This window comes from Rhipicephalus sanguineus, chromosome 4 (genome assembly GCF_013339695.2).
Source record: "Rhipicephalus sanguineus isolate Rsan-2018 chromosome 4, BIME_Rsan_1.4, whole genome shotgun sequence".
Classification (NCBI taxonomy): Eukaryota; Metazoa; Arthropoda; class Arachnida; order Ixodida; family Ixodidae; genus Rhipicephalus; species Rhipicephalus sanguineus.
Window position 1 is genome coordinate 200568164 of NC_051179.1, and position 25999 is coordinate 200594162.

At 50.9% G+C, this 25999-nt stretch overlaps 1 protein-coding gene across 4 annotated transcripts in view; it reads left to right on the plus strand.

Moving 5' to 3' along the window:
• LOC119391025 (CUE domain-containing protein 1) overlaps positions 1–25999 on the plus strand; it is a 166035-nt gene that overhangs the window by 79976 nt on the left and 60060 nt on the right. For 2 of the 4 annotated variants that reach the window (XM_037658729.2, XM_049415021.1), the window contains exon 7: positions 9019–9120. In XM_037658729.2, coding sequence (XP_037514657.1) covers positions 9019–9120 — 102 coding nt within the window. Of the gene's footprint in view, positions 1–9018; positions 9121–9375; positions 9442–12739; positions 12973–25999 lie in introns of those variants that run through there. The other 2 variants (XM_049415022.1, XM_049415023.1) reach the window with 2 other exon arrangements.

Sequence of the window (25999 nt, forward strand, 5' to 3'; positions counted from 1 at the left end):
AACACCAATCGGCGTTATCAGATGGCCTCCAGCGGTGCGGATTTCGGGGCCTTCCCAAGCGGTCTTAACTTTCTTCAACTTCGTGGCGAAGAGCCCACTGATGACGCAATAGTCGGCTCCAGTATCGACGAGAGCGGTGACGTTGTGGCCGTCGATGAGAACGTCGAGGTCGCTAGTTCGTCGTCTTGCGTTGCGGTTGGGTCTCGGCGTCGGGTCACGGCTGCGTCGGTTTGTTCCGCTGCTTCCATGTTGCGTCGTCGGGTCTTCTTTGGTCCGCAAGATCTCGTCGTCAGGGGTCTGTCTGGTTCGCGTCGTGTTCTGAAGGTTTCGTCGCGACGTCGTCGTCGTCGGCGGAGGATCTTCGGTAGTTCGTCGTACAGCAACCGCACCTCCATCGGTTGCTGCCCTTAGTTTTCCGGATACGGGCTAGGCGACCGGCCCCGGTTTGGGCCAGTGTACGGCCGGCGGTGCGGTGACATGTAGCGGCCGGGCGACGGCGAGCGTGAAGGACGTCGTTCTTGCCACTGCGTTCCGGTTAGGTAGTCGTCGATGTCGCGAGGCCGTTCGCCTGGCTGCGGTCGCGGCGCGTTGATGGCGAATCCTCGTAGTCCCATCTGTCGGTACTGGCAGCGGCGGTACGTGTGGCCGGCCTCCCCGCAATGGTAGCAGAGCGGGCGGTTGTCAGGGGCGCGCCATACATCGGTCTTCCTCGGGGTGTAGCGCTGGCCGACAGGTGGGCGGTAGGGCGTCGGTGGCGGCGGCGGCGTATGGCCGACAGGTGGACGGTAGGGCATCGGTGGCGGCGGCGGCGTCTGGCGACGGTACTGCGGCGGTGTATCGTCTTGGCGTGGGCGTGGAGGAGGAGCATGACGGCGGGCTGCAGCAGCATAGCTCATAGCTTGCGGCTGCGGCTCTGCTAGCTGAGGCGCACCGAGTGAATGCTGGATCTCCTGGCGCACGAGGTCGGCGATGGAATCTACTTGAGGTTGCGACGAAGGTAGAAGTTTTCGCAGCTCCTCTTGCACGATTGCTCGAATCGTCTCACGCAGGTCGGCGGATCCTAGCGCTTGAACGTCGGCGTAGCTTGTGGTCGAGAGGCTGCGGTTGTATTGCCGTGTTCGCATCTCAAGCGTTTTCTCGATTGTTGTTGCTTCGGAGACAAATTCTTGGACGGTATTCGGCGGATTCCTCATAAGGCCAGCGAAGAGCTGTTCCTTTACTCCTCGCATGAGGAAACGAAGCTTCTTTTCTTCAGGCATGTTGGGGTCAGCGTGGCGGAACAGCCGGGTCATTTCTTCCGCGAAGATGCTCACGTTTTCGTTCGGGAGCTGAACCCGTGTCTCCATCAAGGATGCGGCCCTTTCCTTTCGAACGACGCTCGTGAACGTCTCCAAAAAAGCACTACGAAAGAGATCCCAGGTTCGAAGCGTGGACTCTCGGTTCTCGAGCCATGTCCTTGCTGCTTCTTCCAGGTAGAAGTACACGTGGCGCAGCTTGTCGTCGGCGTTCCAGTTGTTAAATGTTGCGACCCTTTCGAACGTCTCCAGCCAGGTTTCGGGGTCTTCACATGGCGAACTACGAAATGTCGGCGGCTCCCTCGGCGGCTGCATCACTATCGCGGCAGGGTTCGCTGCGGCCGTCATCGTGCCTGTTGTTCTTGTCGCCGTGGCTTTTGGCTTATCCGGTAGGAGTCCGTATTGGGGGGGTAGTCCTTTCTGCCGGCGGCTGGTTCGAGGATCCGGGTTGTCCTTAGAGTCGTCTTCTTCGCGGCTTGGGCTTGGGTCAGCGCTCCGCGGTGGCGTCCGGATCATGAAGCAGCACCTCCACCAGATGTCACGTGGTCGTGACGTCGACGAAGACAGCAGTCGGCGTTTGTAGGATGAAACTGTTTATTTGGCCGAACTTGTGGCCGGAAAATGAGAACTAGAACTACAGCAATGCACGCTGTACAATGATAGCGGCGAACAGGGCGTCGTCCGTCGATCAACTGACAAGCGCTCACGCGCGTCGGCTTTTATACAGGCGCTATCGAACTTTCCAGCAATATCGCTGGTGGCGGCGTAATCTCTAGACAAAGCTGGAACATTCGCGTGCGGGGCGCAATCTTAACAAACCGATCTACTACAATCGCGATGCTTCTAGAACACTACTTCGCGGACAGCGTCGAGCGTTGATAACCGTCTCTGCCGGTCAAACCCGAATACATCAAAACAAGACAAGAAGTGGGCGTGGCAATATATATTATTATCCATCCCTGCTTTATTTTGGGCTGCTTACGAGGCAAAAGGAGCTGCGTGGTGAGACCTTTGTGGCAGCCAGAGGGACATGTCGAGCTGCGCATGCACAGTAAACAGGCGCTCATTGCTTGCAGCATGTGCTGTCACATGTGCATACGACTTCATATTTGCCGCAAATAGAAAAATTCTGATTACAAATGTTTCACGGTGTTTTCCACGTTACCATTCCGTGATTAAGGAAAGAAGATTACTTTTAAGGGCTCGTTTTTGTGTTTGTTAGACACAATACTAATGAGAACTAACGGACAATAATGCCAACGAAAGTATACGGGATGTTATTTGTAGTGATTAGGATATAAATGTGAAGAAAGCAAAGTGGACTAAAAGATAACTTGCGGGTCCCTGCCGGCGGCAAGTTATCTTTTCGTCCACTTTACTTTCTTCACATTTAGATCCCAATTATACTACAGATAACATCCCCTATACTTTCCTTGGCATTGCTGTCCGTTAGTTCTCATTAAGATTCGGTGATTAGACACTCTGACTAGTAAGCTTTCTGTTGCGCTAAAAAAATGGGTACCATAAAATTGGTTGTCGGACCCTTTAAAAGAGCTCCGCTCTTAAAAGTCGATGACACAATCATGATTTATCCAAATTTTATTAGGGTACGAAGGAACGTCCAGGATGGCCATATGGAATGCGTCATGGTTTGAGCCTGCATGAACAGTTCATTGGGTGATGGGAGTGCTGGGCCTAGGTAGCACAGAGGGAGAGTGCTCTCCATGCCTGCCTCCCTTTGCCAGCCCAGCGAGGAGGAAAGGAGCCAGGCAGGTGACTATTATCGGTCAGCTGTGCTCACCAGTGCAGACATCCCTCGTTCCAAAGTATAAGCTCATTGGCAGGCTCTGTTGCCACCACACAAGAGGAATGCGAATCCTGCATAGCTTCCTCGACATGCTGGGCGGTTTTGTCCCATTTTCAGCTGGCAGACTTTTTGCCAGGCGGCCCAAGTAGGGTGGTTTTGCAAAACTTCACTGTGATCTCTGGCAACTACCGTATTTTTTCAATCTATAAGATTTTTTCAAAATTTTTCTGGTGTATACATGCAACAATAATGGTGAAGGTAAAAACCTCGAGGCACTGCGCCGACCAAAGTGAAAGTTAAAACACGCAGCAAAGACGTTTCGGCTCCCACACGGGAGCCTTGTTCACAAGTGAAATGAAACATGCGTCAAGCAGTTCGCCTTATGTACGCTTGAATACGTCACGTAGGCAGCGCGCATAAACTGGCGGCAGATTACCATCGCTCCTGTTGAGAGTGCGCGGTGTGGTCTGTATCACGAGCGACTCAAGATGAAGACGCCGCGACAGTCCTTTTTCTCTAGCGAGAACACGTGCCCTCCCCCAGTCGATTGTGTGTCCACCTGACGCATGCTCAGCCGAAGCACTGGATTTCACATTTCCCTTCTTCACGTCATAATTGTGCTGCTTGAGACGCCGTTCAAAGTCACCAGTCTCACCAATATATACGTCGTCACAATCCGCGCATGGGACAGCGTACACCACACTGGGGAACTTCACTTTGTGTAGTCTGTCCTTCACATTCACGAGTGATTGTCGCAGTTTCTGGTCTGGAACGTGTGCTACCTGGACGTTGTATGAACGCAGAACACGGCTTAGGGCTTCGCTTATGGAAGGGATATACGGTATCCCCGCGTGCTTTTTACCAGAGGCAGCACAGGGCAATTGTGGACGTGCCATTTGTCGTTCGACAGCGATCAAGAAGGAATTTGGATAGCCACAGGCTGACAATTCCCGCCGCACCAAGCGTACGTCCGCTGTGTAGTCTTCTTGTCTTGTGCAGATTTTCTGCGTGCGACGTAGAAGCGTAGGAACCACTGCCCTTTTGTGAGCAGCAGGTTGCGTGCTATCAAAATGCAAGTAATGCACTGTGTGGGTCGTCTTCCTGAACATGCCAAACATCAAAGTGGGCCCTTTCCTTCGACTTCTTCCTCCACCGTAAATTTAATTGCTGCTTCCATGCTGTTCAGGTGTGAAATGAACGCCTGAACCGCTTTGCGGCGTATGATGCAAAAAATGTCGTCCACATAGCGGAAGAACACCTTCGGAGCCGGGCTGAACGAGGAAAGGGCTCGGCTTTCAGTCGCTTCCATCCTCAAGTTAGCAGCGGTTACCGATATCGAAGCACCCATAGCCGTTCCGTGAACTTGTTTGTACAACTTCTTTTCGAAAGTAAAATACGTATTCGACAAACAGAACCGTAAAAGCCGAACTAGGTCCGGTGCATCGACAGGCGATCTTTCTGCTAGACTTGCATCCGATTCCAGAGCGGTCTTGCACACATCCACAGCCAGTTCTGTTGGCACACTGGTAAAAAGCGATTTGACGTCAAAGGACACTAAAATATCGTCTTGATCGAGGACGATGTCACGGACTTTGTCCATTAAGTCATAGGAGTTCCGGATGTGGGTGCCACGGTGTCCCACAAGGGGCGAAATGACACGGTGAAAAAATCCTGATAGCTTGTGCAGGGGGGAGCGCGTAAAATCCACTATTGGGCGCACGGGGACGCCTGGCTTGTGGACCTTGGGCAGGCCGTACAAAGCCGGTGCTGAATCGTTGTGACAAAGCAATGTGAAATACAGGGACTTGCGTTCAGGGGGAACTACACGGAAGACATCTGCCAAGAGCTTTTGGAAGTCTTTTTGCACCTTGGGCGTTGGATCCCGGTCAAGTGGCACGTACGTGTTTGTATCCTCTAACAGCGTCAACATTTTCCTCGAGTAGTCGGCTCTGTGCAACAGAACAGTCGCGTTCCCCTTGTCAGCGGGAAGGATCACGACCTCACGGTTGCCGCGAAGCCTCCTGACCGCTTGACGCTCTTCTGAGGATAGGGAAGACAAGGAAGAGCGTCAAGCGGTCAGGAGGCTTCGCGGCAACCGTGAGGTCGTGATCCTTCCCGCTGACAAGGGGAACGCGACTGTTCTGTTGCACAGAGCCGACTACTCGAGGAAAATGTTGACGCTGTTAGAGGATACAAACACGTACGTGCCACTTGACCGGGATCCAACGCCCAAGGTGCAAAAAGACTTCCAAAAGCTCTTGGCAGATGTCTTCCGTGTAGTTCCCCCTGAACGCAAGTCCCTGTATTTCACATTGCTTTGTCACAACGGTTCAGCACCGGCTTTGTACAGCCTGCCCAAGGTCCACAGGCCAGGCGTCCCCGTGCGCCCAATAGTGGATTTTACGCGCTCCCCCCTGCACAAGCTATCAGGATTTTTGCACCGTGTCATTTCGCCCCTTGTGGGACACCGTGGCACCCACATCCGGAACTCCTATGACTTAATGGACAAAGTCCGTGACATCGTCCTCGATCAAGACGATATTTTAGTGTCCTTTGACGTCAAATCGCTTTTTACCAGTGTGCCAACAGAACTGGCTGTGGATGTGTGCAAGACCGCTCTGGAATCGGATGCAAGTCTAGCAGAAAGATCGCCTGTCGATGCACCGGACCTAGTTCGGCTTTTACGGTTCTGTTTGTCGAATACGTATTTTACTTTCGAAAAGAAGTTGTACAAACAAGTTCACGGAACGGCTATGGGTGCTTCGATATCGGTAACCGCTGCTAACTTGAGGATGGAAGCGACTGAAAGCCGAGCCCTCTCCTCGTTCAGCCCGGCTCCGAAGGTGTTCTTCCGCTATGTGGACGACATTTTTTGCATCATACGCCGCAAAGCGGTTCAGGCGTTCATTTCACACCTGAACAGCATGGAAGCAGCAATTAAATTTACGGTGGAGGAAGAAGTCGAAGGAAAGGGCCCATTTTGATGTTTGGCATGTTCAGGAAGACGACCCACACAGTGCATTACTTGCATTTTGATAGCACGCAACCTGCTGCTCACAAAAGGGCAGTGGTTCCTACGCTTCTACGTCGCGCGCAGAAAATCTGCACAAGACAAGAAGACTACGCAGCGGACGTACGCTTGGTGCGGCGGGAATTGTCAGCCTGTGGCTATCCAAATTCCTTCTTGATCGCTGTCGAACGACAAATGGCACGTCCACAATTGCCCTGTGCTGCCTCTGGTAAAAAGCACGGGGGGATACCGTATATCCCTTCCATAAGCGAAGCCCTAAGCCGTATTCTGCGTTCATACAACGTCCAGGTAGCACACGTTCCAGACCAGAAACTGCGACAATCACTCGTGAATGTGAAGGACAGACTACACAAAGTGAAGTTCCCCAGTGTGGTGTACGCTGTCCCATGCGCGGATTGTGACGACGTATATATTGGTGAGACTGGTGACTTTGAACGGCGTCTCAAGCAGCACAATTATGACGTGAAGAAGGGAAATGTGAAATCCAGTGCTTCGGCTGAGCATGCGTCAGGTGGACACACAATCGACTGGGGGAGGGCACGTGTTCTCGCTAGAGAAAAAGGACTGTCGCGGCGTCTTCATCTTGAGTCGCTCGTGATACAGACCACACCGCGCACTCTCAACAGGAGCGATGGTAATCTGCCGCCAGTTTATGCGCGCTGCCTACGTGACGTATTCAAGCGTACATAAGGCGAACTGCTTGACGCATGTTTCATTTCACTTGTGAACAAGGCTCCCGTGTGGGAGCCGAAACGTCTTTGCTGTGTGTTTTAACTTTCACTTTGGTCGGCGCAGTGCCTCGAGGTTTTTACCTTCACCATGTATCATCCCGACCAGACGGGCTTCCGTCAAACATTAAACTTCATGCAACAAGTAATGCGATTTTGCGTGACCACTATATGCATAATTTATTATAGAGTACAATAAACTGTGCGCAACAGCATTCATAAAAAAACATTAAATCCTATTATAACAATGGAATGGCAGTGGCCTCAAATGTCGGACTTGGCAGGTTCGTTTTCACCACGTTTTGCTTGTGGCTGCATTCTCACATTCGCACACGAAGTTCGTTGCCATAAGCTTATCTCAGCTTATGCGACAACCGCTGTGTGCGACAGCTCACGCTCCTTTCGAGTCTGAAATCACAGCTGGTGCTCAAAACAAATGATATCATTTCGTGGGCGTGTTTGAGAACGCAGCCACAAGCGAAACGTGTGTAATCGGCCCGCCAGTCAGGCAGAAGAGAAACGGGAATTTACTGGTGAAATCGACCCGCGCTCCATCTATTGTTAGCTGCTGCAAACGTACAGTGTCCAACGCTTGGTGGCGCTGGCGTCAGTCGAAGCTGGTCGAAGCCACACAGCGAAGTGTTCGAGTTGACCATGTGGGATGCAGGTTTTATGTTGTGGTTTGATTGAGCTCAGATCAGGAAAGGAAAAGCCATTTTTCACACACAGAAAGATAGTAACTTTAAGGCAAACAGGAAAAGAAACAAGCAAACGGCACAAACAGAGTCAAGTTAGGAATCCATTAAAGCTACTGTGACCAGCGATGTGCTAACTACAGACGGTTCCGCGGACTGTTCAAAGGAAAGATCACTGTCACCGATTGTTGCGATGCTTGAGTGGACTGGAGCGGCGGTCTCGTTGTTGGCGTGTGGTTGTGTTGGTGGCGAGGGCGCTCGTGGAGCGGACGAGGAGGCGAGTCATCACAGAGGTCGTAGAAGGAGGCACCCCCAGGCACGGCATGCCGGCGACCTCCTTGCCCACGTACGCAGCATGGAGGCTGGTGGTAGGCACTCGGGCTCGTCCCATGGCTGGTGACCGGCAGTAGGAACCCGCTCGCCAACCAGGACGGCGAAGTCTGCTCCCAACGACAAGTGCCGAACCGGGACTAGCCGGTCGGACAGCAGGAACGCCTCATACTCGCGAACATCCAGTTCCGACAACGGCCGAGGCCCCTTTGACGCCGTCGGGCCCTCGTGTTCGGGTCCGCAACTCGACGACACGGACCCCGACACCAGCGTGTTCTTCTTCCGGGCTCTTTAAGTCGAACTGCTCGCATTCCAGCCCGTCGTCTTCTTTTCTTCCCCTCTACAGTCCGCCGTACCACCGTCCCATTGGTTGCAATCATTTTTTCCCTCGTCTGCTCACACATGCTATCCTCGCCGACGTCGTCCTTTTCTACGTGCCGCACATGTCTGTTGTGGGGTGCCTCTGTCGTGTCACACCAATGCGTTTGCAGCACTCGCGAAACCACAACAGAGCACCGAGTACACCACACTGTTGCACCGATCTCACACTGACTCGTCACACCGTGCCGACGGCTGTACAGCCAGTGCAGTGCCGTGAACGAGTCACCGACGCTTAGTCTGGCGGTTTATTACATGCAAACAAAAGAAGTGAAGGGTCGACTGAGCGTTTTGCTGGAGCTGGCCACAGGGTTGCGTGATGCTTAGAAATTACCCCTCCCATGCTGGCGGCACTGCTTTGTCATGTCTGGACTTAGCAGTGCCTATGGTACTTTCACTGCCAGCATTGCAGTGGCTGCAGGCAGATGCTACATAGGCTTCCGTATGTGTCTGCCTGCTGTATTCGCCTTGAGGATGCAGCATGGATTGGGGCTTTGAGGAGTTGACAATGTAAACGGGAGCTGCACGCGGTTCCACACCAAATCTTGCACAGCCTAGCACAGCCACTTTGGGGCTGTGCTAGGCTGTGCAAGATTTGGTGTGGAACCGCGGGAGCACAGCCATTTTGCTGTAAAATTGAATCTCATGAAATTCAATCAAGGACAAAGGAGCAGCGAATGCCTGAAATTTTTTTGCAGATCTTGGAAAACTGTCACAAAGCAATTGAGAGAAGCACCTTGATGATGTAATGCAGGGCGTCCTGCTGACGCCAGTGAAGATGAACCCTGGGGAACCCTTCCACACACAGAGGAGACAGACGCAGCCTTTCGGGAGCGACTGAAGAACATGGGCAAAGGTCTGTTCCTTAGCACTGACCGTGCTGTCTAATTTGCCAATTATATGTTTCTTTACACACACAGGGAAGTTTGTAGCAGCATTGAAATTCAGACTGTGACTGTACAGCAGCTCAACGGCTGTTATAACAAAGTCACTTCCACCACAAAAACACTTTTGTTCTTATGCATTCTATAATTAAACATGCATGTTGATATCAGCAGACTTGAAGAATAAGAAACAAGAGTGTGTCGTTTCTGTTTTTTATTTTTTTCAGCGGTGGCTTGCCATGCTGATGAATGACAGGTGACCAAGACTGAATTTACAAATGTTCAGTTTGCACGATCGTTAATACGTAATAAAGTAATTGTCAAGCCACAAGCAGGGTTGCCAGGTGAAAAAGACAAAAAATAGCCAGAAAATGGGGAAAGGCAGCCAACTTAAGCCAAGGGCAGTAAAAGTAGCCAAAAGTAGCCATGTGTGTGTGAAAACAGTGGTGACTTTTATTTATATCACTTAACGCAAAAGCCGTTTGGTGAAAATCTTAGCAAGTACTACATGAAACATTCAAAATCTGAATTCCTGAGATTTGGGCAGAAATTGCTGACTTTAGCAATGGTTTGGTGCAAGATAATGGTGTTGCAAAAATAGGCAGTTGTAGAGTAGGCTACGTAGGAGCTTTGCATTAGCATTTGGTGCCACTGCGCATACATCATACACTAATTGCTTGGGTATGCACGTCATATTTCTAAAGTAGCGCACACATCGAAGAAATGCTACTAACCCTATTCTAGTGACACTCTCTCCACGTGACTTTTCTTAAGGGGGGACCCTGCTTCGGAGACATATTTCTTTGTTTTTGAGTAAATCTTTATGAAACTTTCGCAGCTTGTGTATTTTTATATCCTGATTTCAAATATGCAATTATTTTTCTAGTACACTATGCTGTTTTCAAAATATAATATATTTCATTATATTGTTGGGACCAAGATTTATTTATAAATTGTGCGAGTTATAAAGCAAATCAGCATATCACAATAAGCTGGAATGAATGCTGTATGAAATAAAACAAGAATGGATGTTCTAGGCCCATTTGAACAAAAGTTATGGTACGTTGGACACTTGGCAAGTGAGCGATGTCGAGCTCGGTCAAACTGTGAATGTTCAACATACCATAACTTTTGTTCAAATGGGCCTAAACATCCATTCTTGTTTTATTGCATACAGTATTCATTTCAGGTTATGGTGATATGCTGATTTGCTTGTTATCTCTTACAGTTTAGGAATAAAGCCTGCTCCTAACTATACAAAAACTATTTAATAGTTTCAAAACTACATATTGTATTACAGTTGACGTCCGATTTACCGGACCCTCAAGGGATCGCGAAAACGTCCGGAAAATCGGGCAGTCCGGAAAAACGAATGCAAGCGAAAACACACTTTTTTAATAGGTATTTTTTGCTGACGGAGAGAATCACGGCAGGAGTACAGGATTCTCATGGCAATTCAGCAAATGCATTGTTTAGGGGCTCTGAAAAGAACTGTTTATATTTAAAAAAAAAAAACAAAAAAAAACGAAAGAAAGAAAGGAAAAAAAATCCGATGTGGCCGGCGCTACTGCATTTGTAAACACTTAGGCGGGGGGGGGGGGGACACAAAAGTAGCTTATTTTTGTTTGCACGGCATTCCACTCGCCCGCGATGATGTCTGCCTTAATTTCAGCTAACGTCATGCTGTCGCTGTACACATGACGTTACAGTGTCAGTGTCAGTGCTCGCGTCAACTCCAAGCTCATTGGCTGTGTAGGCGCTGCCTCTTCTGTCTCGGTGTCAGAGTCGTCGGAAGTAACTTGAATGATTTCGTCATCGGTCAATTCTGCACACAGCTCGAGGTATTCGTCAGCGTCGGCGAAGCCCTCAAAGGTTATCCCGGCTGTAATCGAAACACCGGCAGCGTGCAGATCGTCGAAGGCAATGTCCGCGGGTGGAAGTTCGTCGCACATGCTGTCCACTCTGGGCGAGACGGTCGTCTCGGCGTCCAGTAGGAAGCTCGCATGGCGAAAACAGTTTCGTAGGGTCTGTTGCGTAACCGCCTTCCACGAGTCTGCAAGCATGCCGACGGCAGACCATAGATCAACAGCGTAGCTTTTCCCGCTGTCGGAGGACAGGAGCACAGGCTGCCCAGCACCATGCGGCTGTGGCATGGCTGTGGCCACAGGTTTGACTAAGCTACGGCTAGCAACGGATTGGTGTGCGCTGGAATGCGGCATTTGCGGTATCGAGGGTACGGCAGCCACGGCGCGGTGGGTTCGAGGGTACGAAAACAATCAAAATGGCGGCATTGATAGTGATTTCGAGTCTGCGGTTAGCGGTAAAAAGTCCGGAAAATCGAATGGCAAAAGCTATAAACGTCCGGAATATTGGACTTTTTAATACATTGACTCTATGAGGAACTTGACGGGGCCACAGATGAGTCCGGAAAATCAGGCATGTCCGGAATTTTGGGCGTCCGAGAAATCGGACGTCAACTTAAAACAATAATTGCATGTTTGAAATCAGCACAGAAAAATACATAAGCTGTGAAAGTTTCATAATGATGTGCTCAAAAACAAGAAACATGTTTCAGAAGCAGGGTCTCCCCTTAAGAGAACTAGAAGTAACAGCCTTGTGGTGACAATAAAGACGAGTGTGCCACGGCTGTGCTGAAGATCACAGCTGCTGGGATAATGGCATTGAGGCATATAGTGTAGTCATTTTCTCAATCACTTCCTGCGTGGTGACCAAGTCGGAGCAGTTAATGCTCCTAAGTCAGAATTCGTACCAAATCCTAAGAAATAACACAAGCAGTTTGTCAGATATTCAATTTCTAATGTTGGCGAGTGCAGAGTGCCCAGGATGCAGAGTGCTTTCAGCCGTTCTCTTCACTCCCAATTACGATTTAAAGTTGCGTTCAGCAACTAGTGTTCTGCAGAAGTTTTTCCCTAGGCCAAGCAATGCATCCAAAAGCCTTTTTTTTTTGTATAATGCAAGTGCTCGATTCAATATTGGGAGCTATAAACACACCTCATCCGCCACATTTTCAACTGCACAGTACGCCAGCGGCTGCAACGTCGCCAAATATTGATAATTCAGTTCAAATCAAGGGAACGAGAATGTAGCCAAAAAGGAGCCGAGTAGCCAAGACATTTTTTCTTCCGCCACAGGCCTAAATAAAGTAGCCAAACCTGGCAACCCTGGTCACAAGGAATGAGCTTGCCAGCTACAGGCCAACCAAGCCGAACCACTAGATGAAAGTTGCATATGCCATCCAGAATGGGCTGTGTCAAGTTGCTTTATCTAAGTACATATTTTGCTGTTGGTGTGCATATTATTTGGAGCCATGTGTAAGCAAAAATTGTTTTTGCTATAATCAGATTTTCATTTTTTTACAGCATAGCTGCTTATGGCTGGGGTTAGGGAAAAAATTTGTGGGCAGCCACGGTACAAAGGCACATGTGGAGATAACGAAAGCTCTGTGCATTCACGTTTAGCACTTATCTACACTGCACTTGCCGAGATAGGAGGCGAAATTTGCTTGAGATGACGGGTGGCAAACACTGACCCTGTGGGATGTGGTTTACGGATGCGGCTTCACCTTCGCAGGGTGGAGTGCTCTGATAGTGTTACCAAGTGTCAGTGGTTACCAATGGCCGCGGCCCTTGTCAAAACCCCTCCCAGACGAAGAATAAAAACAGCGCTAAACACGGGACGAGAAGAGGACACATACACGGCGCTGACTCCCAGAGTATCCAATAAAATGTTACATTCATTTATGAGATTTGAACAAATGGCTGCTACGAGTCCACTTTATCTGAATGCTTGGAAGTGACAGTATGTGTGAATAAAAAAAAGACGCATTCACAAGAGAGCCTTTACTTCTAGTTATGCATAACACAATAGGCCAACGACTATTAATGAGAACTAACAGACAATAATGCCAAAGGAAATATAGGGGATGCTATTCGTTATAATTAGGATAAAGTGTGAAGAAAGTAAAGTGGACGAAAAGATAACTTGCCGCCGGCAAGGATTAAACCTGCGACTTTCGAATAACGCGTCTGACGCTCTACCACTGAGCTACGGTGGCGGTCATCTCCCCGTCCACTTCGTGGGGTATATATTGCCACGTGCGTTTCTTATTATCACTTTCGCTGTATTCGGTTTTCGCCCAAAGACTGTTAACAACACTCAGCGCAAACCGTGCCTCATTGTTCGAGAAGCTTCCAGATTATTGTAGATTGTTTTGTTAAGATTGCGCGCAAGACGCGAACACTCATGCTTATTCTAGAGTTTGCGCGGCAACCAGCGATAACGCTGGAATGTTCGACGGCACACGTATAAATACCGACGCGCTTCACCGCTTGTCAGTTGGTCGACGGTTGATGCTCTGTTTGGCGCTATCAGTGCATACCGTGTGTATTGCTGTAAATTAACTTTTCGTTTCTTGGCCACAAGTTCGGCCAAATAAAGAGCTTCATCTTGGACACCTCGCCTGCTGTCTTCGTCGACGTCACGAACACGTGACATCTGGTGGAGGTGCTGCTCCTTTCATGTACCGGATGCCCCCGTCAAGCCGTGAGCCAAGCCCCAGTCACGAGGAAGACATCGACGGCAACCCTGAGCAGCGCGCAAGCCGAAGACAACAAGGTCTAGCACCGGAGTACGGGCCTCTACCCGACCAGACTCGGAAGACCAAGGCCAGAACCACGACTGCGGCAACGATGACAGCCACTGCGCCACCGCCTGCGATCATGATGCAGCAGCCAAGGGAGCCGCCGACCTTTTGGGGATCATCATGTGAGGACCCAGAAACGTGGCTTGAGTCATATACGAGAGGACTGCGGCCTTCAACAACTGGGACCTCAGCGACAAGTTATGCTACATGTACTTCGCGTTGGAAGACAGTGCCAGGACGTGGTTCGAGAACAGGGAGTCTACGCTGACAACGTGGGACATCTTCCGGACCAGCTTCCTCGCAGCGTTCACAAGCGTCGTGCGAAAAGAAAGGGCCGCCGCTTTACTGGAGACACGGGTCCAGCACCCGAACGAAAAAGTGACAATATTCGCGGAAGAAATGATCAGGCTCTTCCGCCACACCGACCCTAACATGACCAAGAAGAAGAAGGTCCGTTTCCTCATGTGAGGAGTAAAGCAAGAGCTCTTCGCTGGGCTCATGCGGAACCCACCCAAGACAGTCCAGGAATTTGACTCCGAGGCCACTACAATCGAGAACACATTGGAAATGCGCACCCGGCAGTACAACCGCCGCTTGATCCAAGACAGCACAGCGGTTCAAGCTATCGGTTCCGACGATCTCCACGAGACCATAAGGGCCGTAGTGCACGAAGAACTTCATCGAATGTTCCCGTTGTGCCAGCCTGAAGATGCCTCGGTCGCAGACATCGTCCGACAGAAAATCCAGCAGTCGCTGGGCGTCCCTGAGTCAGCGCAGCCGCAGCTGCAAGCAATGAGCTATGCTGCTGCAGCCCGACGCAACGCCCCACGTCCTCGCCCACGTCAAGATGCCGCGCCGACCCAGCAGTTCCGCCGTGAGGCAAACCCGCTGCCACCACCGACGTCATATCGCCCACCAGCCGGCCAGCGATACACGCTGAGGAAGACCGATGTTTGGTGCGCCCCTGACAACCGCCCGCTCTGCTACCACTGCGGGGAGGCCGGTCACATGTACCGCCGCTGCCAGTACCGACAGATGGGTCTACGCAGATTCGCCGTCAACGCGCCGCGCCTGCAGCCGACGACTACCTCACCGGAACACAGCAGCAAGAATGACGACTTTTCCGCTCGCCGTCGCCCGGCCGCTACATGTCACCGCACCACCAGCAGTACACTGGCCCAAACCGGGGCCGGTCGCCTAGCCCATGTCCGGGAAACTGAGAGCAGCAACCGATGGAGGTGCGGTTGCTGTACAACGATATGCCGAGGATCCTCCGCGGCCGCCGACGACAACAACGCAACAAGACCTGCAAAACACGACGCAAAGCAGACGAAGCACTGCCGACGAAACCTCGCGGACCGAAGAAGACCTGACGACGCAGTATGTAAGCACCGCAACAAATCGACACAGCCATGATCCGACGCCGCGACCTAACCGCAACGCAAGGTGACGGACTAGCGACTTCGACGTTCTCATCGACGACCACAATGTCACCGCTCTCATCGACACTGGGGCCGACTATTCAGTCGTCAGTGGGCCATTCGCCACCCAGCTGAAGGAAGTAAAGACCGCTTGGGAGTGGACCCGAAATCTGGACAGCTGGAGGCCACCTGATAACGTCGATTGGTGTCTGCACGGCAAGAGTCACCATCAATAACCGGACTTATCCTGCGAGCTTTGTAATCCTACAAAACTGCTGCAGGGATGTGACACTTGGAATTGTTAGCATCCAAGGATGGCCGTGATGCCATAAAGTAAAATATACAATAGAAAACGAAACGCACGGTTAAATGGGAAAAATGAAGTTTACATTTAATTATCAAAAACTTATTTACAATGCAAAACTCATAACACAAAGTCTCATACGCACATCCGCTCAAATTGCACTGCTAACAATGCACAGTCGCTCTAATCACACCGCTCAAACGCACAACCGTTCAAATCGCTTGCACTTCGTGGACTCCTCTTCGTCGCTCGCGCTTCTCCGTCTGTCTCGTCCTTCCCGCACTTTTCGCTCTCGTTTTCACGGCCACAGATTCGAGCACACAAATGCGCACGTTGACACAAATACGCATACACACACACGCACGCACACAAATGGTTCCACGAAGTCGGAGGGTCTGGGCAGCCGGCGAGGACCCAATTCCACGCAATCGAGGAAACTTGGTGTGCCCCGGCGCCCCGTGGCTCGCCGATCTCAGCAGCCCATAAACAAGGAGGAGGCCCCTTCACGTGGCTAGCAAACACTCGCATGACAGAACACACAAAAAGGAACAAAACGAAACTCAAAGATGTGGAGCAGTCGCGTACACTCGGTTGTCCTGACAGTCATCAACGTCCTCGTTAATGGCAGAAAAATGATAAAAGAAGGTACACGCACACCGCTACACAAGTAGAATCGCTTTTTTTCGCAAAAAGAAAAAAAATCTGTTTGTTTGAATTGTCACAGTTCGCTTACGGAATCTATATTCACCGCCCACCCAAGTTCTCACACGGGCCGCCAACATAACTACGGTGCACTCGCGTAGGGGTGCGTCTTGGCACAGTTACGGGCAGAACAACTCAGTCCCGATTCCCGCCTTTTCCCATTCTCCGACGATGTCGCGCATAGCTTCCTGCTTCGCTGCATTTGTCCGGTAGGGCCGAACATTGACGGGGGTACTACCCGGTATCTCCTGTATGTCCATCGAAAGGATGGGTGTGCATCCAAGCTCGCTGAGATTGGTGGCGAAACAATCCCGGTACTCATATAAGAGGTGCGCGAGCTCACAACGTTGCGCCTCCGTAACTGATGGGCCCACTCTAATTTCCTCGTGCATAATCGGCCGTCGCACTTCCGTAACCAGACTCTGCTCTAACTCGGCCGCGCCACACTCCTCTCTGCAATCGTTTCCCTCCATTTTCTCGTTACCTGGGATGTCCTCTTCGCTCGTCTGGCCAACTCGCTGTCCTTTACGGAGGGCCACATCATCTTCTCCGCTCGTGAATGCTGGAACAGTAGGCTCGCCGCGCTCCATGTCAACGAGGATTTCGCGCCCGCACTTGTCGAACAGCACCGGGTCAGTGACGTTAGACTGCGGTGACAGTCCTACGCAGTTTACAACATTGGCCTGCGGTGTGCTCTCCTGAGCAGTATTCAAATGCACTTTCGGGTGTGAAACAAGGGGCTGCAGGTGAGAGAATGGGCACTCGTCTCTCTGCCAAAAATGCAAGCTGCCGCCCAGCCTAGCATATGTCACGTGTGGCAGCTCGGTAAATGTGCGGCCAATAATCAAGTGGACCGACTGGGCCTCATCTGGCACAACAAGTATCGCAGTGTTCTTGCCAACGACGCCATCGATCATTAAATCTGCCCTGCACTTGGCAATCACACGAACAGCTGGAATGCCCTGACTTCCGAAGCCATACAGAGCGGTGGCGTCCTCCAGCATTTCTGCTCTGCACCGCACTGCCGCTGATTCGCGCAATAGGCATCCAGAGCTGCCGGTGTCAATCATGCCGACCAAGGTCCTATCGCCATTCCATTTAACATGCTTCAGGAGCACACCAGGTCAACCTTTTCTCCCTTGACAGTGTTGGTCTCATTTCGGGGGCTACTTTCTTTGCCGTGCCTCTGAGTATGCCCAAATTTTCCACATTTCAGGCATTTCTCCACACGCCTTTCCTCCGGGCAATCCCGCGAAATGGGTCCAAATTTTGAGCAGTTGTAGCACCTACGCTCACCGTTTTGATTTCTGGCTGGTAGCCGCCTGTCCCAGCTGTCGTACCCGAACGTGTTATCCATAGGCATCCTGGGTGTAGGTTGCATTCGAGGTGGATCGCTCGTTGCTCTTCGCTCAATCGCTCCACCGAAGCGCTGTCGTCGCTCACGGTCTATTCTCTCTAATTCTTGGATATCATGAAGCAGGTCGTCTTCGTCCTCGTGTGACCTCCCAAGAAGCATCGTGCATAATTCCGGAGACCGGTCAGCACCTGCTCCCTCGTGTCACAGAAATCCAAGTGTGCATCTCTGCAAAGACACACCTTGGCGTGGAAGTACGCAGCCGTGTTCTCGTTTCGCTGCTGCATACACTCTTGCATGCGCCTCCATCGCTCCGCCGCCCGAGTCTGGCTGTAGAAGGTCCGCTCGAACATCCGCTCGAAATCGTCCCACGACGAAATTTCTGCAGCTCTCAAATGGTACCAGTCCTTGGCGGTGCCGACCAGGTGACACTTCACAGTTTCGAGCAGAAATGGCGTTCGCCACCGGTAAAGCGTCGCCGTCTGTCGCGGGCCCTCCATCCAGTCTCGTGTTGCTGAAGCGCAGCCGTCACCGTCGAAGTCCGAAATGTTCTTACTCAAATCATGCATCACCTGAAATGTGGTGACGTCCACTTGGCGTGGAGCGGTCCTTCTCGCGCAGAGTGTCGAAAAGTTCCCGCTTGGTGAGTCCAGCACAGTCGTCGTCCTCACGGTGACCGCTCTCCTCCGGTGACGATCCTTCGAGCATGGCTGATGTTATGCACTTTCACTGGTAGTCCACCATTTCTTTGTTCTTGCACTGGTGCGATCGCAGTCCTTGCTAGATTTTCGAACTGGTTCTTAACCTTTCCTAAATTCGGTCAAATCCCACTTCTGAGGATGTTAGCGTCCAAGGATGGCCGTAAAGCCGTAAAGTAAAATATACAATAGAAAACGGAACGCAGGGTAAATGGGAAAAATGAAGTTTAAATTTAATTATCAAGAACTTATTTACAACGCAAAACTCATAACACAAAGTCTCATACGCACATCCGCTCAAATCACACCGCTAACAACCCACAATCGCTCTAATCGCACCGCTCAAACGCACAACCATTCAAATCGCTGGCACTTCGCTGACTCCTCTTCCTCGCTCGCGCTTCTCCATCTGTCTCGTCCTTCCCGCGCTTTTCGCTCTCGTTTTCACGGCCACAGATCCGAGCACACAAGCACGCACGTTGACAAAAACACACATACACATGCACACACGCACACAAATGGTTCCACGAAGTCGGAGGGTCTGGGCAGCCGGCGAGGACCCAATTCCACACATTCGAGGAAACTTGGTGTGCCCCGGCGCCCCGCGACTCGCCGATCTCAGCAGCATATAAACAAGGAGGAGGCCCCTTCACGTGGCTAGCAAACACTCGCATGACAGAACGCACAAAAAGGAACAAAACGAAACGAAAAAAGATGTGGGGCAGTCGCGTACAGAATGGACTTCCTAAGTGACCACGGCGCTGTCATCAACCTGAGGTCTGAGTCGATAACACTAACCTCAGACAGAGTGCTCCCGCCCCACGCAACACCAGGGAACCATGTATTGAATGTGATAGAAGAGCAGGTGACCGTTCCGCCGCGCTCCAGCGTCATTATTTCCGTCGGCACCGAAAAACCTGCGAACCTTGAAGGCGTCATTGAGGACGATCAGCACCTACTCCTGAACCGTCAAATTTGCATCGCACACGGTATAGCCGAGCTGCGTGACGGTAAAGCAAAGGTAGTGCTGACAAACTTCAGCCACGAATATAGGCACCTCAACATTGGTACGACGGTCGCCTACATCGACGAATGTGTGGCCGCCAGTAATGCTTTCGCCCTCTTCGATGCTGCCAAACCTGCTTCAACGAATAGAGGTCCCGAACCAGATTTCAACATCAACCCAAGCCTTCCGAAGGTCAAGCAAGACCAGCTCAAAACCCTCCTCCTGCAATACCAGGACTGCTTCTAGTCGTCGTCAAGAATTCAACAGACCCCAGTCGCAAAACATCGCATCATAACAGAAGAAAGCGCCCAACCAATCCATCAGAGCCCGTACCGAGTTTCGAAACGAGAACGCGAGGCCATCAAGAAACAGGTCGACGAAATGCTACGCGACGACATCATCCAGCCGTCCAAGAGTCTGTGGGCGTCACCTGTGGTGTTAGTGAAGAAGGATGGGTCCCTACGTTTCTGCATCGATTATCGTCACCTGAACAAAATCGCGAAAAAGGATGTGTACCCTCTGCCACGTATAGACGACGCCCTAGATCGACTCCACAACGCGAAGTACTTTTCTTCGATGGACCTCAAGACCGGCTACTGGCAAATCGAAGTCGACGAGAGAGACCGAGAAAAGACTGCCTTCATAACACCGGACGACCTGTTCGAGTTCAAGGTCATGCCCTTCGGTTTTTGCTCGGCACCTGCGACTTTCCAACGAGTCATGGATACAGTATTAGCTGGCTTGAAGTGGCAAACTTGCCTTCTTTACTTGGACGACGTAATTATGTTTTCCTCGAACTTCGACAAACACCTCCAGAGCCTTGAATCCGTACTCAAGCAATCAAGAACTCCAGGCTCACCCTGAAGCCAGAAAAGTGCCGCTTCACGTACGAGGAGCTCTTGTTTTGGGGTCACGTGATTAGCAAGGCTGGAGTGCGCCGAGACCGGCAGAAAACAGTTGCCATCACCGCTTTCCCGCCACCCACCGAAAAGAAGGCCGTGCGCCGATTTCTCGGCTTGTGCACCTATTACAGACGCTTTGTCAAAGACTTTTCACGGATCGCCAAGCCACTAACACAGCTCACGAAGACCAACGTCGAATTCAGGTGGCAAACAGCGCAAGTCGAAGCATTTCATGAACTGAAACGACGTCTGCAGACGCCTCCGATACTTGCGCATTTCGACGAATACGCCGATACGGAGATTCACACCGATGCAAGCAGCATAGGACTCGGCGCCGTCCTTGTGCAGCGGACGGGTGGACTGGAAAGGGTGATCAGTTATGCTAGCCGGTCGCTGTCTAAAGCAGAGGTCAACTATTCCACAACAGAAAAGGAGTGCCTCTCCATCATCTGGGCTACGTCAAAGTTTCGCCCCTACGTTTACGGCAGGCCCTTCAAAGTTGTGAGCGACCATCATGCCTTGTGTTGGCTAGCTAACTTGAAGAACCCTTCAGGTCACCTCGCTCGGTGGAGCCTAAGACTTCAACAATTTGACATTACTGTCGTGTACAAGTCCGGAAGAAAACACTCCGACGCTGACTGCTTGTCTCGTGCCCCCGTCGACCCACCACCGCCCGACAACCATGATGATGACAGCTTCTTGGGAGCCATAAGTGCCGACGACTTCGCCAAACGACAGCGAGCCGACCCGGAACTGAAGGGTCTAGTGGATTACCTGGAGGGCAGGACCATCGCTGTCCCAAAAGTATTCAGGCGAGGATTGGCATCATTTTTCTTGAAAAACAACGTCCTCGTAAAGAAGAACTTCTCTACGGCCCGAGCCAGCTACCTCATCGTTGTACCTTCGGGACTGCGACCAGAAATTCTGCATGCCTTGCACAACGACCCGACGGCTGGACACCTCGGACTTTCCCGCACACTCGCACGAGTACAGGAAAAGTACTACTGTCCGCGCCTTGCCGCCGACGTCACTCGCTACGTAAGGACGTGCCGAGACTGTCAGCGACGGAAGACACTGCCCACAAGACCAGCAGGCTTCCTTCAGCTGATCATGCCTCCTCGGCGACCATTCCAGCAGATCGGGATGGACCTCCTGGGGCCGTTCCAAACGTCGACTTGCGGAAATAAATGGATCGTCGTGGCTACCGACTACCTCACCCGCTACGCCGAAACAAAAGCCCTGCCCAAAGGCAGTGCCGCTGAGGTAGCCAATTTCTTCATTGAGAGCATCGTGCTTCAACACGGCGCCCCAGAGGTTCTCATTACCAACAGAGGTACGGCGTTTACGGCTGACCTAACTCTGGCGATCTTGGAATGCAGCCACACAAACCACCGCCGGACCGCCGCGTACCACCCACAGACCAACGACCTGACCGAGCGTCTAAATAAGACCATCGCCGGCATGCTGGCCATGTACGTCGACGTCGAACACAAGACACGGGACGCCATCCTTCCGTACGTGACCTCCGCGTACAACATGGCCGTATAAGAAACAACACAGATGACGCCATACAAGTTGGTCTGCGGAAGGAGCCTGGCAACGACGCTCAGTACCATGTTACAAAACGTTACCGACGAGGAAAACATCGACGTGACCACCTACCTACAGCGCGCCGAAGAAACACGACAGCTCGCCCGCCTACGGATCAAGAACCAGCAGACGACTGGCAGCCGCCGCTACAACCTTCGACGACGCCACATGGAATACCAACCCGGTGACCGTGTATGGGTATGGACTCCAATACGCCGACAGGGACTTAGTGAGAAGCTTCTTTGACGATACTTCGGACCGTACAGGGTACTTCGACGCCTCGGTGCACTCGACTACGAGGCCATCCCTGACGGCATTACGAACTCTCAGCAGCGCCGTGCACAACCTGAAGTCGTCCATGTCGTGCGCCTCAAGCCATATTACGCTGTTAGTGAATCTGAGGACTGTAACTTTTGCTTTATTATTGTACTTTCTTGCTTGTGCTTATTGTTTACTGTACTTTCTTGCTTTATTCTTGTTATTTATTGTTGCATGCATTGGCCACCCCATCCCCGTGTTCCTTTTTAAGCATCGGGATGATGCTTTTTTACATTCTTTACAGGGGGGCATTGCCACGTGCGTTTCTTATTATCACTTTCGTCGCCTGCAATAAGAAACTTGCGTTTCTTATTATCACTTTCGACAAGCTGGCAGCTGACCAATAATCCCTCGCACACTACCTGAAGGCATCAAGTCTGAAGGCACCTGAAGGCATCAAGGCCAACAACTAGATATTCTATCCGAATAGTTATAATTTTGTCATTTTCTTCAATTACAGTCGAGTCCACTTATAACAATACCGGTTTTAACAATATATCGGATATAACAATGGACAGCAGCGGCACCGTCAGCTTTTGATTGTATTCTATGGCAAAATAAACCGCTTATAACAATGCTGTCATGATGCAATATCGGTTATAACAATTAAATGTGGGCACTGGAACCAACCCTGAACGAAACAAAAATGCAAAAACGCTGCGACAGTGCCACCCCAACCCCGCCTATTACGCAAAAGGGCATGAGAGCATACGCGTGGCGGCCAGGCGATAGCGCACTTGGCCTCGCACGCGGCGAGTGCGCGCCAAAGAGGCTCGCAGGCTTGCATGCCACCGCTGCTTTAGCCTGCCGCGACGATGCAGAGGAGGGAGAGGAGGACCGGATGGGCGCCTCTACGGGCAGTGGGGCAGCCCATTCTGAGGGTGCGCCGCCTGTAGAAAAAGCACCGGGGCGCCTAAGCCGCCGCAGCAGCAGCAGTGCTGTGTGCACTGTGCCGACCTCCCCTATTCTTCGCTGATTTGGCCACGTCTCCAGCTCCGCCGTTTGCACGTGTTCCGAGTCTGGGTGGTCGGTGAACGGCGGTGGGTGATGGGGACGCGTCGGGACTTGAGGAGTTTTTGCATGCCGACGACGCAGTAACAACAAATGAGGAGTTCACCGACGAGGCGATCGTCGCTGCGGTCACCGGTGCGGAAGACCACAGCAGTGACGACGCGGAGGAACCAAATCCCACGCAGGTTGTGTCGCATCAGGAAGCATTGCAAATGATCGACTCCCTGCGCGATTTTTTGTTTGCTAAAAACCTTCCGCTCGGCCACGCGCAGCAGTTGGACGCTTTGCAAAAAGATGTCAGTAAGATAGCCAGTAAGCAGTCGAAGCTGACTGCTTACGGTTTTCTACCTGCTAAAAAGTGAAAAGTGTAAGCAACTTCCCCCTCATTAAGTGCTCTCATTTATCATGTTCCCCTCATTAAATGCTCTTTTGTTTGTCACGTTTTCTTTGTTATTTTTGGCATAACCCGCTTATAACCATAATCGGTTATAACAATGAACAATGGCACCTCAGTATTGTTATAAGTGGACTCTACTGTACATGACTGATTAGTGCAGTAAAATAAGACATTGTCAATGAAATCAGTAATTTGTTGTAGTACGGTTGAAGTATGGGTCAGTTGGTACGTAACACTGAAAGAATAAACCAGTCAAAAGGGTGACAGACAAAGGAGAGAAGTGGTATGCACGACTGTTGTATATATTAAAAGTTCTTTATATTGGAATGCTACCTTTTATGCTGTGGGATGTTGTGTTGACGGAAGGACGAATCCCAACATAAAAACGTAACAACCGTTTACGCTTGGCAGCTTGGTTTTGTAGCCACCGCCGGTGACGTATGCCTCGGGTGACGTTGCGATGGCTCATTGGAATGCAGTGCAGCATGCCGCCGTTGTCACGCCGAGCAGAACGATAGTGAGGCTGCGCAGAGTGTGTTGCCACAATGCTAAGTTGCCAGTGAATTCTCTTTCAGACTGAACATGCCCAAGGAATATTTGAGCCAGGCCAAAAATATAAGCAATTTTGGTAACCCAAAGAAAATCAGTTTTGGACCAGAACTTGATGCTGCATCAACCATGCATCCCACGTAAAACCCGGTCCAGTGGCAGTGAAGCTAGAGCAGAGCTATCACTCACATCGTGCCATTGGAAGGGTCAAGGGCTTGTTTCCTGGTTAGACTCGGCCAAATGAGGCCAAGGAAGGCCATTATGCCGCTTGCAGTCAAAATCTTGGCTGTTGCCCGGAGCGATAAGACGCTGATGGTTACCACGTTCACCAAACTGAATTGCATACTCTTCAGTCAGTCTAGTGGAGATGCAACATTGAAAAGTACCACACACACCACAATAATGAAAGAGCCCCGGTCTGAAACTGCATACAAGCCAGACAACAACCTGAATTACAGCACCTTTGTTCGTCAAAGCCACATTTTGAACGATCGTGCAAGGCAGTCAGCAGCAACGTGGCCGAGCACGTGGCAGACCACTGCAAGCGCTGTGGTTGTACGACGCCACACTTCGGCCAAACCACGTTTCTAAGGAGAGCAAGCAGCCGCAGTGAAAAGGAGACAATTGAAGCGTTTCTAATAAAAAGGACAGGTAGCCAGTGCACTAGTGCTCCATCACTAGATCTAAGCGAGAAAGAAGCCATCTTTTTGAAAGATAGCCTTTAGACATGTAGAGTTTAGATTGTGCGATGCTCATTTTGCCTCTCACTGGGGTTGGCACGTGTTCGTATGTGCTGGCATGTTTTCACAGGTCATGTTAGCGCAGTTTTTGGCGCATGCCTTGACTCTGTTTTAGTGGCTAATGATGAATTGTTAACCCTTTGCGGTCCAAAACCTTTACCCACTTTCCGGCTCTAGCGGTCCGAAACTATTTCGCCAGTTTCTGGCGCCGCGAATAAAAACACAAGCTGTGGAAGAGAAACGCACAGGATATTTATTTTTGCTCCTGCATTCTGCAGGCAACTCTTTTAGTGATATTTGGGCAACGTATGATACCGCTCAAATCATTCCCCTGTGTGCAGGCCAGGGTTATTACTGCAGGTTTCCACCGCCGCCGTCGTCGTCTTCGTCACTCACTTCTGTCGAATCACTGTCATCACTGTCTGGTGGAGGCACGTAATTCTCTTCCTCACTAAAGTCATCCTCGCTTTCGCTAAAAGCACCGCCGTAAAACGCACGCGGTGAAAACGTGGCCATGCTTCTCAGCGAACCGCGCGCGCGAGTGGGTACGCTCTAGGCCCCGTGCTGATCATAGTGCTGCACCCTAGTGTCAAAAAAGTAAAACCTCAACAAACAAAGCTCACTTATTCCTCAAGAGATGGCCCTTCATGTATACAAAAAATGCGCGCGACTCGCGGTGAGAAAACAGCAAAATTTAAACCACGAACACCCTTGTCGGGCGGGGCCCGACAGCGGACCGCTACGGCCGTGTTGCGTTGTCGGGCGCTGCCCGACAACGGACCGCAAAGGGTTAATTCTGCCACGTTTCTATTTCTGTTATGGGATTATCTTGTTCGGCAGCCTATATAAATCGGCGCAGTTTCTGATAATAAACAGTTGGAAGTTGGCGCCCGTGTCTGTCAGTTCGTGTCTTTGCTTCGTCCCCGTCTTCCTTGCATCGTTACAGTTTTTCCACATTTTCGGTTTTCCAATGTCGTGTGTGGATTTTTTCAAAAGAATCTAGAAAGACCAGCTCGGAATTGGGAATTTCAGTCACTGCTTTGTATTGTTTCAACAGAAGTCTTGTAAGTCAGTTTTATCACAAAACAGCAACATAATTTTTATGGAGTTGATAGTGGTGTGGCAGGTAACAGAGTAGCTCGAAAAAATTAATTGGCAACTTGAAATTTCTTGTAGCACTGAAGAAACTCTGTTAG